At 46.8% G+C, this 17,176-nt stretch overlaps 1 protein-coding gene across 2 annotated transcripts in view; it reads right to left on the reverse strand.

Annotated features, from left to right (window-relative positions):
* Positions 1-2,808: 2,808 nt before the first annotated feature.
* Positions 2,809-17,176, reverse strand: part of Dok5 (docking protein 5) — a 135,088-nt gene continuing 120,720 nt past the window's right edge. For both annotated transcript variants that reach the window (XM_057781091.1, XM_057781092.1), the window contains 2 exons: positions 9,161-9,281; positions 2,809-3,311 (listed from right to left, as the gene is read on the reverse strand). In XM_057781091.1, the coding sequence (XP_057637074.1) occupies positions 3,247-3,311; positions 9,161-9,281 (186 nt within the window). In that variant the 3' untranslated portion in view covers positions 2,809-3,246. The remainder of the gene's footprint in view (positions 3,312-9,160; positions 9,282-17,176) is intronic.

Here is a 17,176-nt window from a genome sequence, read left to right on the forward strand (position 1 = left end):
CTGGAGTGAGAGATTCACAAAAACAAAACTCACTTCAAACCTACGTGCTAGTGGCAGAAAGGCAGACAGCAGAATGCTAACTGTCCCACGGCATGATCTGAAAATCTAAAACTAATAAAAGATGATGTGGGGCTCCTGTTATCCAATGGGGGTGCAGAGGATAGCAGTCACAGAACGGAAGAATAACTTGTCCCATTGTGCTTACAAATAAAACTTTATTGGAACAGCCATGCCTATGCATCATTGCTGGATTTTGAACAGAAGGGCAATAGAGGTCACCTAATGCCCAAAGCCTAAGATACCTACATTCTAATCCTTTCTGGAAGTTGTCTCTGCCTCCAGGCTGCCTGTCGTGGGAGCTTATAGCACAGGTTTAAGAATACTAATGTGAGGAGTCTCCCACGTAGTAGGTAGGTGATCGTGGATCTGGTTAGTTTAAGGGATACTGCTTCAGACTGCCTGGCAGGAGGCAGGAAAGGGGGGATGCTAGCTGTACTTTCTTCACTGAACTGCTGGAGGAAGTAAACAACCCAAAAGGACTAAAATGCTTACAATGGGAGCCAGGGCCAGAGTGCCCTAACCAAAGTCTCTTTCTTATCCACAGTTCTTTCCCTGAAGATCTCCAAAGAGACCTCGCTTGCTGCTAACTTCTGCTGTAACACTTCTCTGCACATCATTAGCTTGAGACTTGCTTTGGCAATTTCAACTTCATTAAAATTATAATTATTTCTTTCATTCCCTTTCCTTTATCTGCTTCTCAACTTAATCTCCTCATTGTCTGCCAAGGCCATGGGAATCTGGGAGAATCGCTTATGAGACGGCTGAAAAGCAACGGAAAAGAAAAGAAAAGCCAGGTATAGTCAGAACAAAAAAGAGCAGTAAGAGAGGCACTAAATGTGCTTGGCAAACCACATTTTTCAGGGATGAAAATGGATACATCTGGGAAAAGGAAGAGCAAACATGACGTGAGAAAAGGCTGCATAGAGCCCAGAGAACATAGAGAACACATTGAATGTGCAGAGAACACAGAATGTGCAGAGAACATGCAAAGAACCCAGAGAACATGCAGAGAACCCAGAGAACATGCAGAGAACCCAGAGAGCATGCAGAGAGCATGTACAGAACCCAGAAAAAGTGCAGGGAACCAAGAGAACATGCAGAGAACCCAGAGAACATGCAGAGATCCCAGAGAACATGCAGAGAACATGTAGAGAACCCAGAAAAAATGCAGAGAACACAGAGAACATGCAGACATCCCAGAGAACATGCAGAGAACCCAGAGAGCATGCAGAGATCCCAGAGAACATGCAGAGAACATGTAGAGAACCCAGAAAAAATGCAGAGAACACAAAAAATTGTGCAGGGAACACAGAGAATGTGCAGATGTGTAATGGGGAGGCCCTCAGCACCAAGCAACCTCTGTGGCCCTGATCCACACATTGTTAGCTGAACTCAATACTCTTTCCTGAGATCTCTCAACCCCAGAGAAAAGCCCAGACCAATAGTGTCCTTGGGATCCCAGCTCTCTCCCACACAGCAGGTTTACCTGAGCAGAGCTGGGTTTTTAACAAGGTCAAAGACACTGGGTTATAATTGGTGTCTGTCTCCCCTTTGCGCCCTTCTAGAAAGGCTCAAACATTAATGGGATTTTTAAGGCTCCTGTGGGGCCTCTACAATTTTCTTTTCTGATATTCTAGTTAGTTATTTTTTTTTCCCTTGAAAAATAATAACTTCATAGGGTCCTGATGTGGAACAGCATGCATGCGAGGTAAATACTCCTCCCGTATAGAAAGAATCCCATCCCGAGATATGCCAAGCTTTTATTTCCATCTGTCCTTCTCTTTCTATCTGTCCATCTGACACACATCTATCAGGGGTGCAGGCTGTGTGTCAGGCACAGCTCGAGGACTGGACATTGTAGTTGTCAGACTCAGAAGAGGAACACACAGACCATCAAGGTCAATTTGAATTTTAGATATAAAATGGAAACTGTAAAAACATAACCTGGTCCCACGTGGTATTTGGACCCCACTTCCAGCATAAAAAGCCCTGCTTACTTGAAGTTCAATTAGGAATCTTACCTTGTATTTTACTGGCAACTGCTATTGGATAGAGCGGTGGTGGCGGGGTGTCCCTGCTTGCTTGTCCAGCCTTGCGGGAACATAACCTCAATACTCACAAGATTCAATTCTCCCCTGGCATCTCCCCAGTGACACAGCCTGGGGAACAGGATGACCTTTTCTTTAGAAGCCCATCGCCCTTGGAGGCCCCTGGAGCAGGTGCCACTTAGTGCTCTCATTGCATCTTTGTTTCCTTGTTGCCCTCCTCTGGAAGTAAAGTTCTTGACAACAGAGCCTGAGTCCTGGTGCTCACATCCCCAGAGTCCACACAGCCCTGGGAACTAGTAGATTCTAGACCAGCTTAATGAATGAGCGAACAGCTGTGCCCACCTGCATCAAACACAACGCAGACCTCTGTCCCCAGTGCACCCACCCTCCAGAAACACCAAGGACAGAGAAGTTATCACCAGAACCCAAGGACCACATGCATAGCAACGGTTGCTTATTTTAAAATGCCTTAAACCAACATTCTATTCCAAAGAAAGGCTTTTGAGTGGAGAGGGGGCATTAAGGGTTATGAGGGACTGTCGTCTTAGGAAGGATATTAAAGGGTCTTTCGAAAGGACTCGTTAGCAAGAAGAATCAGTGAAAATACTGATTTAACTCATTGGAAATATAGCCAAATAGGAGTTCGTGGGTACACCAGAGCCAGACACAGCCTTAGTCACTGAGGGATAGTGTGTAAAGAGATAACCTATGATGAAGAGGCATTTTATTGTCAATATCGACTGTCATACAGCTGAAACATTTACAAAGAAAATAGCACAACTCCACAAAAGGACAGACTCAGAGATGCGCGGGGGGGGGGGGGCTTGTCTACAATAGAAAATCAGTCTGCAGCAGTGACGTTGATTCCTTCCGTCCAGCTGTAAACACCGGGTGGGTCAATATTATCCAGCATGTTTTGGCGAGGCTAGGATTGTGTCTTTAAAAAAAGAAAAACAGAAGGGGAAAAAATATATATCTACATATGTTGTATCGTAGCATTTCCCATGGCCACGCACATTAGCAGGACGCGAAGCTGCTTTTCCTCATTCTGCTCTCTCCCGGGCTGTCCCTCTGTGTCCTCCTGCAGGGTCTGCGGCTGGCGCAGCACAGGCGTACTAACAACTCTTGGCAGTTGCTGTCAGTGCTCAGACCGGTAGGTGGGAAAAGTCTCTGTCCGATGAAGCTTCAGAGGGCTGGTGACATCTTTTACAAAAAGAATTGGAAAGAAGAAACCGTTAAGGCTCAAGAAAGCCTGTGATCAGATTGGCTAGTAACACAATTGATTCTGTTTACCAGAATTCTTTCCTGGGGACGGTATTCCGAGGGTCGCTTATAGTGATATGCAAATAAGCATCACCAGGGTGTGTGTGATTTACATATCATTTGCATTTGGCCTTTGCAGTCAGCCGCCCGCGGGCAGTCTGTTAGCTTAAATTTCCATCTGCAGCAGCGTCCTGGCCATAGTTCTCAGCAGGAATGAGAGAATCGCCGAGACTGGGGGGACTTTTGATGCAGGTGCTTTTTGCAAACCTGACTCAAAATGAGACGATACCAAGCTTTTCCTTAGGTCATTGTTAAGTAGAAGACTTTTTAAACTTTCTCTACTTCAAGTTCAGTTATCAGCCAAGTGAACAAGTCAAAATGCCGCTTTTTCCAGTTAACACAAGAATTGCCCCAGTTCCGCTATACAGGGCAGAGAGTAAAGACTAACTAGATGCCAACAGCACCAAAGCAACCACAATGGAACACAATGAGCGAGCCTAGGAATCCCCGTAATGCCTAATAAAGAAAATCAGGCATCAGGCTGGGCTGGAAGGGACCTGGGAGCCATGCACCTTTGATTATAGAAAACCAAGATGCTTTGCTGCCACCTGCTGGTGACGAGTGGTACAAGAGGAGCAATTCACATGGTTAAGCAGGTGGTCACACAAAGGAGGGACATAAAGGGGGGGGAGGGGAGGAATAAAGCCCAGGAAGTCTGGATGTTCCATGCACACATTCCAAACCACATTGTTCTGAACCGCGGAGCCAAGATGACAAGGTTGCCGGTGCCAGGCGGCTCCAAGGCTTTCAGCTGACAAACAGCCCAGCCTGAGTCCTTAAGACCTCACCCCTTCCCCACACCCTGTCCCCCCCCCCGGACCCTGTACCCGGGTAGAAACACAGGTAATGACACACATAAATGATTTCCCTCTTCTACAAGATGAAAGGGAACACATTTGTTCGCCCAGCCCTACTGAGAATTAAGGGAACTGCGAGGTCTTTGTGACTGTAAAAGTTTGCCGAGTTACCCGAATCACAGCCCCAAATTAAAACAGATCCAAAGAGAACCAAGGGCCTGGGGCCAGTGAAGTGGATCCTTGGGCAACTGCCTCCAAGCCTGAGGATCTGAGTTCAACCTTCAGAATCCACATGGTGGAACAACAGAGAAAATCCCCAAAACTGTCCTCTGACCTCTTCACATTCATGCCGCCATTGCAAATGTCACACACACACACACAAACATACACGCAGGCACACTACACACAAAGACACACATACACACACACACACATATTTATCCAAAAGAGATACAACAGTTTGGACACTTGCAAGCCTTAAATCTGAACCCAAACCCAATCCCCGACGCACAGTAGTTGTGTGGATGTTTTTTTTTTTGTTTTGTTTTTTTTTTTTTTTTTTTTTTGGTTTTTCGAGACAGGGTTTCTCTGTGGTTTTGGAGCCTGTCCTGGAACTAGCTCTGTAGACCAGGCTGGTCTCGAAAGTTGTGTGGATGTTAAACTCTCCTAAGAGACCAGGAATCCCTTCTCTGTTCCCAGGCAATTGAAAGATGTTTTCTAGTCTCTTTCTGATGCCCATGCTGCAAGGAAGCATAGTATCCATAGGAGGTTCTATGACTAACCATCCCGGCATGTCTTTATTATGATTTGGTATTAATTTCCTGCAGGGAGCAGACAGCCTGGACATGGTATCCAGGGAAATCCACATCTTGAGTCAAGTGTGAGGCCCTTACCAAGCAACTCCTTAAACTCCAGAAGCTTACAGAAAAACTGACTGTTGCTAACCACATGGGGCAGGAGAAAGCCAGTGGCTAAACGGGCTTGAAATGTGGGTTTGGCTTAGGGACAGGAAATAAACTGGAGAGCTTTCTACCCCCTCCTGCGCACCTGCAGCCTATGAAAGATGATGGAAAGGCAGCACCAGGCCCTGAGACCACACCCAAGCCCAGGACGCTCTGGCCTGCCACAGCATGGCTGACTGGGGGTGGCCTCAGACCGCTGTCAGATGAATTTCCTACCACATGTGACCTTGACAAAGGTCCCACCTTGTATTTTGTCCCACCTCACTCACTTCAGGTCCCCCACAATCCTGAAGACATGAGTTGGAAGCCTGGCTTGTCATCTTTCCCTAGGGCGCAGGACCTAGTCTGTGGCATCTCTCCTAGCTGCGCACACAATGTCTGTAGGAGGGTCGGCATGCATATGCAGAAAACCACACAGATTCCCCAGCCTAGCCCTGGCTCCAAGAATCTACCCTCCCGGGAATGGATAGGAACCTGAACAGGCTGGGCTCAGGCCCACTGGGCACTCTGATCTCTGCATGGGGACCTCTGACTCACACTGGGCCAGGGTCTCCTCTCACTGCCTCGGGCTCAGAACACGGGTCCCTTGCCCATTGTTCCACTACCAGTCCTGGGATCCTCAGCAAGAAATGACTGCCGTGGGTCCCCAATTCTCAATTTTTTACAACAGAGAGGATGAGGATGATGGATGGACCGCTCTCTTCACCTCCAGCCATGGAGGTCCCCGACAGAAGAATGAAAATAAGGCTTAGGGTAGATTCCAACAGAGACACACCCACGACGCCATAATCGGGTTTACTGTCTGAGGAGTGACCACAGCGCCCTGTGTCTCCTTTTCCAAATTGTTTTTCTGTCTCCCAATTAGTTCTGGTGGGGGCGGGGCATTCTGAAAAATCCCGGAGTAAAGAAAGGCTTTGATGCAGGAAGGGTGGAGATGGCGAATGTGAATAATAGAAAGGGCACGGGGCCATGAGAGAGAGGCACCAGCAGAAGCCAGACACCTGCAGCTCGGTGTGACACCTTCAGGCTGCTTCTCCAGCTCCATTTCTCTGTGGTATTAGAATTAAAATAGCAGTCAATTCCAGCACAGCTGTGTGCACGCAGCACCCTCAACTCCCCATGTGCCGGCAAATCTTGACCACTGGCTCCCATCATTCACGCCCTCTCTTCGTGTGCCCCCCCCCAACCTGCTCATTTCTGTCTTGGGACCTTTGCCTTTGCTGATCTGTTTAGGAAGAAGTTCTTTTCTTTATCTCCCTAATCCTCCGTATGGCTGCCTATTCTGGATTTAAAATCTTGGGGTAAATGCTGCGGACTCCAACAGCTTCCGATCTAAACAAGACCCTCACATAGCCAATAACCATGCCTCACATTGTGTGAAGGCTCTGTAGAGAGGGTGTAAACACACTCTCTGCTACACTCACGTGTGCCAGCTTTGAAGCCAGTGTCTACTGAGTTGTCATTTACGACTCTTCATTCGATGGCAAGCTGCCTGTGGAAAGGTACACGCCTGGGCAGGGGCCCCGGGCACCCCTGCCACCCAGCATGGCGCTAGCATAAAGTATGTGATCAATAAACAGCTACTGGGTCAGTGAGTGTGTAGTGGATAAGAAGCCAAAATGCCAGCTCCTCACTGGGCAGCTGGGACAGTGAGTGTGTAGTGGATAAGAAGCCAGAACGCCAGCTCCTCACTGGGTAGCTGAGCTCGGAGGCATCACTGACCCCTCTCATAACTAATTTCTTTGTAGCAAAAGTAAAGAGCAGCTTCCTAGGGGTTGGTTTAAAATCCAAGCGCCTTAGGTGCCTCCCGGGCAGTAACTTCTTTGTTTTACATTTTATTTATTTACTTCATGTGAGTGTTTGCCGTGTGTGCACATGTCACTACACACACGCTGAGATCTGAGGGACTGAGTACTCTCTTCCATTGTGTGGGTCCCAGGATGCCTTGGACTCAGAGTCAGGTGTATTTACCTGCTGAGGTGCCTCACTGGCCTGACCCCAGAACTGTCTTTGCAGGGTACAATTGTGAGCTCTCTGCCAGTGTTCATATTGTGAAACTGCTGTCACTGTCTACATTGTGAAATATTGTTATTAATGGTTTTATCTGTTGCATTGCAGAGAGGCTCCTCCGGATATGCGGGCCAGCAAAATTTTGTGGACTGCTTCTCTTTCATGGCTTTCTCCCAGACTGTATGTTAAAGGTGCCTTTACACGTTGGCTTTGTATTCTCCTAATCATAGAAGACTGTTCCTAGAGGAAAACTGGAAACTGTGGGAGGAGCTGAGAAGATAAATTGAGTATACCTCCCTGAGTGTAGCACACAAGTCAAAGTTAACACTAACAGACTGAGCCTCTGATAATAAAACTCTATTCCCAGGCTTACCAGCAGGGGGCAATCTAGGCCTAAATTTTAGAAAGTGAGGCTTATTTTTCCCAAACCGGTTAGATAAATCCTTCCCAGGTCTGTGTGATTGCCAAAAAACTTCAGCTTGAACTCCATCAATGTGTGTGATTTGAGCAGTCAGCCCCTCCCCCCGTCTGTTCATCCAGGCACTCGGGTCCCAGGTAGTGAACACAGCATGGAGAACATGGAGTCATGAAGACTGGACAGGGCTGGGGAAGTGGTTCAGTTGTCAGGCTGCTTGCCCGTCATACACAAAACCCTGGGTTCCATCCCTCAGGCATGGGTATCCCAATCCCAGAAATGAGGCTAGGGAGCCAAAAGCATCAGAAGTTCAAGGTCCTTCGTGACGACACAAGGACTTTGAAGCTAGCCTGAGCTACATGAGACTCCGCCTCAGGAAGAAAGAAGACTCCCAAGTTTTCTCACATCCTACCTTTCAGTAATGATGGTGACCCTACGCAAGACAAAGAAAACAATAGGCAAAACCAGCTACGACAAGCCTGCCCTTCTGGACATAGCGCTTCCCAGAAGTGCAGTCAATACTAATAACGTAGCTACATGATTAAAGAATGAAGTTCAAAGTGTGATCACTGAGTCTTCTCTCTGCTCTTGACTGTAGATCTATGCTGACCAACTGCTTGAGTTCCTGCCTTTACTTCCCCTAAGTAGACCACAGCTTGGAACTATCATCTGCAATGACACCCCCGCCCCCATGTTTCTCTTAGTAGGGTATTTGTCACAGACACAGAGATGAATCCAGGAACGGAGGATCAACCCAGCATGAGATCTTTCCAAGGCAAAGGCTGACATGCCATCCAAGCCCTGCAGCAAGGATACCCCACACAGGTTTCTTAATCGGCTTAAATATCGGTCAGAGATGAGCAAGCTAATTTCAGGGACAAGAAAGGTCTTAAATCCAGTGTTAAACTGGGAGATCTCGTGATCTTCTGGTGAGCAGACCAATGCCTTACTTCACAGGATTTCTTTCTTGAGAGGAATGGGTGGGATCTAAGTGAAGCCTGGCTCCCCTGCTCTGCCCGAGGGTCCTGGAGCAAAAGTCCCTACCAAGAGAGCTCAGGAGAAGCACCTGGGGTCTTGTTCAAGCACTGTAGGCTGGAGGAGTACCACCCCCTCCCATTTTAGAATGTCTGGGCAAAGTCCTGGAAGTCTGTACTAGCCATTCCCTAGTAACAATGACCTATTAGTCTTGATCCCAGAGGGCTGCTTCCAGGCCCTGGCCTCTAGCCCTTGGCCAGACTTTCCATGGGGGTCCCTAAATAGACAGATTGCTGAGCCACTTTCTGGTACCTCAAGTCCCAGGACTGCTGTGGCCAGGAGCCCAAGAATCGACATTTTAGACAAATTTGTGAGGACATGGTAATAGATGCAAACTGTGAGGATCAGGAATTCAGAAAGAGGAAACATCCAGCCTCCTGAGGCCTCAGAGGAGCTCCTCACTTGGGAGGTGACATAACAACAGACAACAGCGTAAACAGCCCCTCCTCTGAGCAGCCGGCACGACTCCCGGCCCCACCTCCACTGCAGGTGATGCGCCCGCCCGCTTACCTTGCAGGTGGTACAGCTGCCCTGTGCTATGCTGCCTCGTGATGTGCTGCCAGTAGGCACTGCGGGGCAGGGGTACCACGGTGTTCAGTGAGGCGGCCCGCTCACTCATCTTCATCTGGAGCTGAATCAAAGAGAAGAGAGAGGTGACTCGAGTGAGGGTGAGGGAGACACGCGACAGAACCAGCTGTCCACACACAGTGGATCATTCACGGTAGTGGGCAGTCTTTGGCTTTGCCTGCTTCACAGTTCCGCGCTCCATCCTGTTGGCAACACCGAATTCCCCTTGGGGGCCACACTCGCGCTCAGCTCAACCCATCTAGTCCTCAGCAGGTGACCTTCTCACCCATTCTGGGGTTAGTGGGTCACCCAAGCCAGGCAGCCAAAATGACATAGTCCCCTGGGCTTTTAAATTTAAAATTTTAAAAATAAAATTTTAAAAATAAAATTTAAAATTTAGTCTATTAAAATTTTTATGGACCAATCAATAGAGGTGAGCTAAGGATTTGCGGCAATTATTTTAGTTGCTTGATCCTCTGGATGGAGAATAATTCCCGACACATAGTAGGTGTGCAAGGAATAGCTGCTGGCGGAAGGTACCTTCTCAGGGAGGGAGGAAGAGAAGCAGAGACTGTCTTGGAGGAACAAAGGAGGTGAGGGTGAGCAGATGCAGAGAGAGGAAGGGCTAGACAAGCCTCACCGGGTCCCAGAGGCCAACCCCAGACTGCTCTCTTGCCTGAGCCTAGGCAGTTTCTTGACTCAAGCTGGTTTGAGTTGGACAACCCATTGCCAGTGTAAGAAAACAAAAACAACCCATTTGCTTGTCCAAGGCTCCTTCGCTCAACTGTTCCCTGTTCTAGGTACTGAGAAAGCAGAAAGGCCAGCACAGCACAAGAGTCCAGGATCTTAAGAGAAACCCAGTTCGCTCTGCCTCTGCCACAGCAGGGGGCCAGCCACACAGGAGGGAAACTTCAGAGAAAAGCAGCTAGAGACACATGCACAAGAAGAGGTGCGCGATGTGAAGCCATCCTCACCCACCGTCCCATCTGAGTGCTGTTGTCAGGTATCCGCGACAGAGCTTTCCCATGTCAGCGCACAAGTGACTCTTCTCTAACCTGACACCCCAGTGCCTGAGCACTGGGAAACCCAGTGTAGCTCTTTAAAACAGAGAAAATACTAATGAAGACATGGGTTTGTCTAGGATATTTACCAGTGTATGCTTTTTTTTTCCTATCTTTTTGGATTTTTGAGACAGGGTTTCTCTGTGTTACAGCCCTGATTGTCCTGGAACTAGCTCTTTTAGTCCAGGCTGGCCTGCCTCTGCCTCCTGAGTGCTGGGATTAAAGGCGTGCGCCACCACCGCCCAGTCAGTGACCAGCAAAGCCTGGAGGTGAATTAAGCTTTTCTCAATCAAGGACTGAGTAGTTGCTCACAGACACAATAGGATACTTGATAACAGCTTTACCTGAAAACAAAAAAATTCAGCAACAGAAAAGGAAATGGTGTCTATGTTGTACCATGAAAGAAGCACAGCAGATCACTGGGTGTCACATGTGGCCATAAGTTCTTGCCCTGCTGAGCTGCACAAGAATTTGATGAGAGGACACACACTTACCCTTGCCTAGGAAAAACTAAGCATAGGGAAAGAGGTAGAGAGGATGGTGATAATGATGATGATGGTGGTGGTGATGGTGGTAGTGGTGATGGTGGTGGTGATGGAGTTGATGATGGTGGTGATGGTGGTAGTGGCAGCAACAGTAATGACAATGATGGTGATGAATAGTGGCAGTGAAGACTGTGATGACAGTGAGACAGTGATGATGGTGATAATGAGAGCAGTGGTCATATGATGGTGGTCATGAAGACCGTGGTCATATGATGGTGGTCATGAATATGTTAGTCATGAAGATGGTGGTCATGAAGACGGTGGTCATATGATGGTGGTCATGAAGATGGTGGTGATGGTAATTTTGATGGTGGTAACAATGATGTCAGCCTGCTGCTGAGAGTGATGGTTATCTGCATTTTTTTAAAAAATGAAGGTACTCTCTGTATGTATGCCTTCAGCCTAAGTGACTTCAAACATAATGTCGGTACATTCAATAAAACCAAATTATATTAAGTTTTACACCCAGAAGATCAAAACTCATTGCAGCTGATGAGACTTAACTTGCAAAAAATATAAGCAATCACTCAAAGATAATTTAATTTATGTTGCTTTACCATTGCTGGATTGAATTTCTGGTCCCTGTCATAACTGCATAGTTACCAAAATATGTCCCCACATGATATTAGAAAGCACAGGGCTTCATGGGGGCAGTTTTCCCTAAAAATGGACTCTGAGATCAAAAGATCGGAAGGATGAGCACTAAGCCTGGATGAAACTTCTGTGGCCTTTTCAGACCTCAGCAGAAGTCCCCCAGAAAGAAAAGAGAAAGAAAACTCAACTGTTGACCAGTGGCATCTGGTGACATTCAACCTCATTTGCATGCAAACTGAGAGATGAAGAAAGGAAAAGGATGAATGGAGAGGACACCCTGGTGATTTGATTGTCTAACATAAGATTATATTTAATATAATAAAAATTTCAATATAAAAGAAAACCTTGGGAAATAGCAGTCATTCAAATTATTTGCCACAGTATTGCAAATATGTTTAGATGGCCCAGCACAATCTGGCGGTATTTTTAGAAAGCTTATTTATTTAACGACAAGAATGAAGTGACACTGGTATCATGTTTTGTAGAGAACAGCACAAAGCCTGGCTTCTTATTCCCCCACTGACCCTTTAGAAGAATATCCAATTCTATGAAAGGATCATTTTTTTAAAAACTGACCTTAGAGAAAAATGACAAGAAAGGGTTTGTGTGCTGGACAATGTAAAATGACTGAATGGTCTTTTAAAGAGAAGATTCTGGATGTCACTTGGAGACTGTTTGAGAGGGGAAGGCTCCCTTGTTCCTCCATGCTTCTGCCAGTCATTGTAGCTCACGGAGGCAGGGGTGTCAGTAACCATGTACATGACTGACAGGAATATCAATTAGCAGCCGTAGTGCAGGGTTGCCTTTGGGTGGATGGAGAGAATTAGAGCCTTCTCCTTTATAAGACACTCCCACACTCCTGTATCGTGTGGCTGCTTTTGACCGTCTCTCTAACACTTGCACATTAAAAAGTAAGGAATCACCTCCAGCATTGCAAAACAAAGAGAATTTCTGCCAGGATGGGACAATGGCATTCCCGGCAGACATCCATCCACAAAAACGTGGAAGCATCAGGTTAAAGGAAGGCCACTCAGAACCATATGTGCAGACAGAGTTGCTGTACAGTGAGCCCTAGCTTGGGCAGTCCATAAAGGCTGTACCAGGTTTACAAGGGGCTACAGAACACATAGAATAAAACATTGCTTGGAAATGTCAGGTCTTAGTTTTCTTGTTGCCGTGATACAAATACACAGCTTAAGGAAGAAAGTGTTTACTTTAGCTCATAATGCAAGATATACACCAATAGTGTAGAGAAGTCAAGGAGGCAGGACTTGACATGGCTGGTCACATCAAATTCACAGTGGGGAAGCAGGGATATGAATGCTGCTGTGGCTTGGCTCACATTCTCCTTTTTATATTCTTCAGGATCCTTGCCCAGGGAATGGTGTCGCCCACAGTGCGCAGACCTCTCCACCTCAATACAATAAAGTTAACACTCCAGTAGACATGACCAGAGGGCCAATTCCCGGGAGATTATAGAGTGTCAGCTTGACACTAGCCACACGGTTGGCATGAGGAGGTCCAGATGATAATGACAGAAGCAATATTTCCAATGGCAGGCACCGGTGGATGGGTGTCCACGTACACAAGATTGCCTGGTGTGGGCACATTTCTCTCCAGGGTAGCCCTGTTCCTTGCTCATCCCCCATTTGTCAAGCACTATTGTCTGAAGTAGTCATCAAGGGCTTTGTCTCAGTCACAACTGACTTCCCTTCTTTAGAGAAAAGTCCTGTGTAAAGCTGCCCAGCCTCAGCACTATGAGGGATCTTTCTCCAACTTACCCAGTGCACCTGAGCTCCATGGGAAGGGAGACACAGTAAGAAAGGGAATGAGCTGTATACCCTAACTGAGCCATGCACTTAGGCCCCGTCTCTTCTAGCACATGCTTCCTGCTGTCTATATGAAAAACAGCCAGAAGGAAATGCACTCCTTCCACGCTAACTCCCGTGTCAATACAGTGGATAAATAAACCATGAAGTATCCAAGTTGGAAGAACTAGCCCAGGCTCCCAAATTAACCAGTCAAAGAAGCAAGTGCCTCCAAGCAAACAGAGCAGCTTCTTAGAGGGTGCATTCTCGACTCGCTTACACTCACATCTCGTGCCATCCCCACTGCCTACAACGCTCAGTCCAGCCACGACTGGACGCCATCACATGTGCTCTTAAGCCTGAGGGATCCTCTCCATCTCTTGACTCCCCGATGCCCATGTGCTCTCCTGGATCTGCTCAGAGATACCAGCTCTCCTCTTCCCTCCACAGGGTTAGGCAATCCTACCTCCCTCAGCATTCTGGTCTTACTCTGGTTGTTTCATCCTTTCGCTAGCACACCTCAAGTGGTCTGAAGCCTAACACAGACCAAAGATTCTTCGGAAATAGGGAGAATAGCTTTAATTTTAGGGTCTGTAGCACCCAGCTGGGGACTTTAGAGGCTGAATGATTGTGTGATAGACGAAAGAAGAAACAGATGTGCAAATGAATGAAGCATGTACCGAGGAAGAGTTTTCAAAACTAAACCCCAGGCTTCAGCAAGCGAGAGGGTAGTGTTCCTGAACACTGAACTCATGAGGCACTGGGTTCAGGTTAAATGAAAAGGGCTGTCACTGGCTGGGGTGGGGACACCACACTCATGCTCCATTTTATATTGCCATTCAGGTGAGGTGCTATGAGCATGCGTGCAGTCATTTAGGGCAGGCTGGTAGAGGCGACTTCAGCTCTGCACATCTATTGAGCAGAGTTAGCACAAGATCCCGCCGGGCAGGGGAGACAAAGCTTCATAAAGTCAATCATGCACCAGCTTGGCACTCCCACACCCCAGCATCCCTTCATGCCACAGGAAAGCATGCAGGGCTCTTTCTAAACCGGCCGAAGAGAGCCCTGATTCTGGACAGTGATATGAACTACTCAAGGCAACCAACCAATCTTACAACCCATGGGGTTTTGAATGTACTAAAGGTACCGAGCTGCCACGAAGAGTTCCCTCTTCTTCCGAATCTCTTGTCCCAGGTCCCATGCAGTCAATAAACCATAAACAAAATAACAAAAATATCAGTAGAAGCTGATGGGGTTGGTTAAGGGGTTAAGAGCACAGGCTGCTCTTGTAGAGGTTCAGCTCCCAGTACACATAGCAGCTCATAACGATCTGTAACTCCAGTACTGTGGAATATGGTGCCCTTTTGAATATATAGGCAGGGAAAGCACCCATCCATACACATAAAATAAAATAAATAAACTTTTAAATTATGAGACTGTCATTAAAGAAAAAAAACAAAAGCAGACCTAGTGCAGATGATCACATGTGTGAACCCCAAATAATTGTATTTGATGAGAGAAACAACTATAAATCATATCATATTTATATATAAATCATATAATATTTGTATATTTTCATTTATATGAAATTCTCAGGAGAGGTGAGTCCCTGGGGGAAGTAGATATGCCTGGTGCACAAAGGACACAGAGTTTCCTTAGGAGACCGGGGAATGTTCTGGAATCAATAACAGTTCTGAATATAAAGTGGCTAACTAGCTAGCTTTAAGGGGTGTGCGCCTATGCTGTGCATACAGAGATGATACGGTATGTTCCTGTCTCAAGGAAGCTGCCACCAAAGTCACAAATCCATTAGCTGTGCCTACCACACAAGTTGCTAAAGAAGCACAAGACTGTGGGTTGGTGCTTAGCCTCTCATCAAGCAGCCTCAAAGACACCAAGAGCCTCGACACTGTCCCTGTTATTCCCCAGAAGGCCCCTGAGCGTAGCCCGCCTGGGGAACTACATTTCCCAGGAGCCCCTAGCGTTCCACGCAAAGGCTGCGCAGGCGCAGAACGTAGTGTTTGACGAACGCAGTGGGGGGACCCTTTAAAAGGCTGAAACGCCGCCTGTTCGCTCTCTTTTTCCCCCCTCTGTCCTGCACGCCAAAATAAATCTCGTGTGCCACGTGAGTTTTGTTGTGTCTTGCGTCCTCCTTTCGCGGCTAAGAAGACTAAGAAGACGAAGAACAAGACAACAGAAGAGAAGAACAGTCCCACCATCTGACACCATGACATGACCTGGCCATCTGCAGTTACCCCACCAAAAAAAAAAAAAAAGCTGAAGAAATACAATCTCATAAGGTTTTACAGATGTTTACTGTATGCAGCCCATGGACCCAGGGTTAGATACATCTCTGGAGACTTGAGTGGTTGTTGGTCAGGTTATGAAAGGTTAGTGATAATGCCTTAGCGAAGCCATTAAGAATCCTCCCAATGCTTGCAGTCAAGAAGGGGCTGTCTCCCAAGGTCCCCTCCTCTACTAAGACAATCCTATCAGCCTCTTGGGAGAGAAAATGTTCTAATGATCAGGCTACTACTCAGCACCCGTACAACCTGGAAGGTAATGGCAGCTGACCTCCCAACTCCACAACCCGCCAACATTTTTGGACTCTGGATTCTTCCTTCCATCTTACTCACAGGAACTCGGTCCCCATGCCTTTTGTGAATCTGAACCCAGAGGTGAACGGTGGCAGGGGCCTTAGCTGTAATCCTGCCCCATATTGCCCTGCTCCCCAATCCCTCTGTTTATGCAGTATAGCTGTATTTGGTGAATTGAAACGCTGTTGGATAATCCTCCTATACGCTGTGAATAGGAGGATTATCCAACTGCTCTCACTGGTTGATGATAAAACTGATCTGGCCTACAGTCAGACAGAATATAGATAGTGGGGAAGCCAAATAGAGATACAGGGAGAAAGAAGGGCAGAGTCGAGGAGACACGAGCCAGCAAAATGCAAGCAGACCAGTAAAAGCTCTAGCCACAAGGCAATACATAGATTAATAAATATGGATTAATTGTAAGAGCTAGTTAGTAATAAGTCTGAGTTATCAGCCAAACAGTCTGAAATTAATATTAAGCCTCTGTGTAATTATTTTAAAGTGACTGCAGAATGGGGCTGGACAGAGAAACCTCCATTTACAAAGGAACAGCAAGGCCAGACGGAATCCTTGCCTGTTACAGCCAGTTCAAGGGAACAAACAAGTCAGTCCACATCATGTTGTAACCTTGTTCTGAGACAAATATGTGTCATCACCTTGGTGACTTTTTCTGTCTCAAAGTCCTGAAATCATCTTTATTATGTTAAGTGACTTCCCTTGGTTACAGCCAGAAGGAACCCAAGCAGGACTCTGGCAGTGACCAATGTATGTGCAAAAAATATTAATATTATCATTGTCCATCCAACCCAATCAGGACTCTGGCAATGACCAATGCATTGCAAACAATATTAATGTCAACATTTTCATCTGTTCAACCTGGTCCTGGAAGGATGGCACCTGGATACTGTTCGACAGGAAGACTCAAATGAGTCAGGAGCCGTATCTGTACCTGTGCATGTTTCCAACTAAGAAACCCCCAAAATTTACATAATTCTTTTTCTTCTTTTTGTTCTTTTTTCATTCTTTCTTACCTCCCTTGCTCTGTCCATTTCTTCTTTTAAGACAGGGTCTCATGTAGCTGATGGTGGCCTCAAACTCACTATGTGGCTAAGCATGACCTTGAACTCCTGGTCCTCTTGCCTCTATGTCCTAAGTGCCAAGATTACAGGCATGTGCTACCTACCACACCTGGTTTATATGGTGCTGGAGATCAAGCCCATGGCTTTCTTCATGCTCAACAAGTACTCTGCCAACTGAGCTACATCCTCATCCAGGCCTATGCAATGCTGATTACAACCTCCACTATGTTTGTGCACATATGTGTGTGCATGCATGCTTGTGTGTACACGTGTAT

Source organism: Chionomys nivalis, chromosome 9 (assembly GCF_950005125.1).
Source record: "Chionomys nivalis chromosome 9, mChiNiv1.1, whole genome shotgun sequence".
Classification (NCBI taxonomy): Eukaryota; Metazoa; Chordata; class Mammalia; order Rodentia; family Cricetidae; genus Chionomys; species Chionomys nivalis.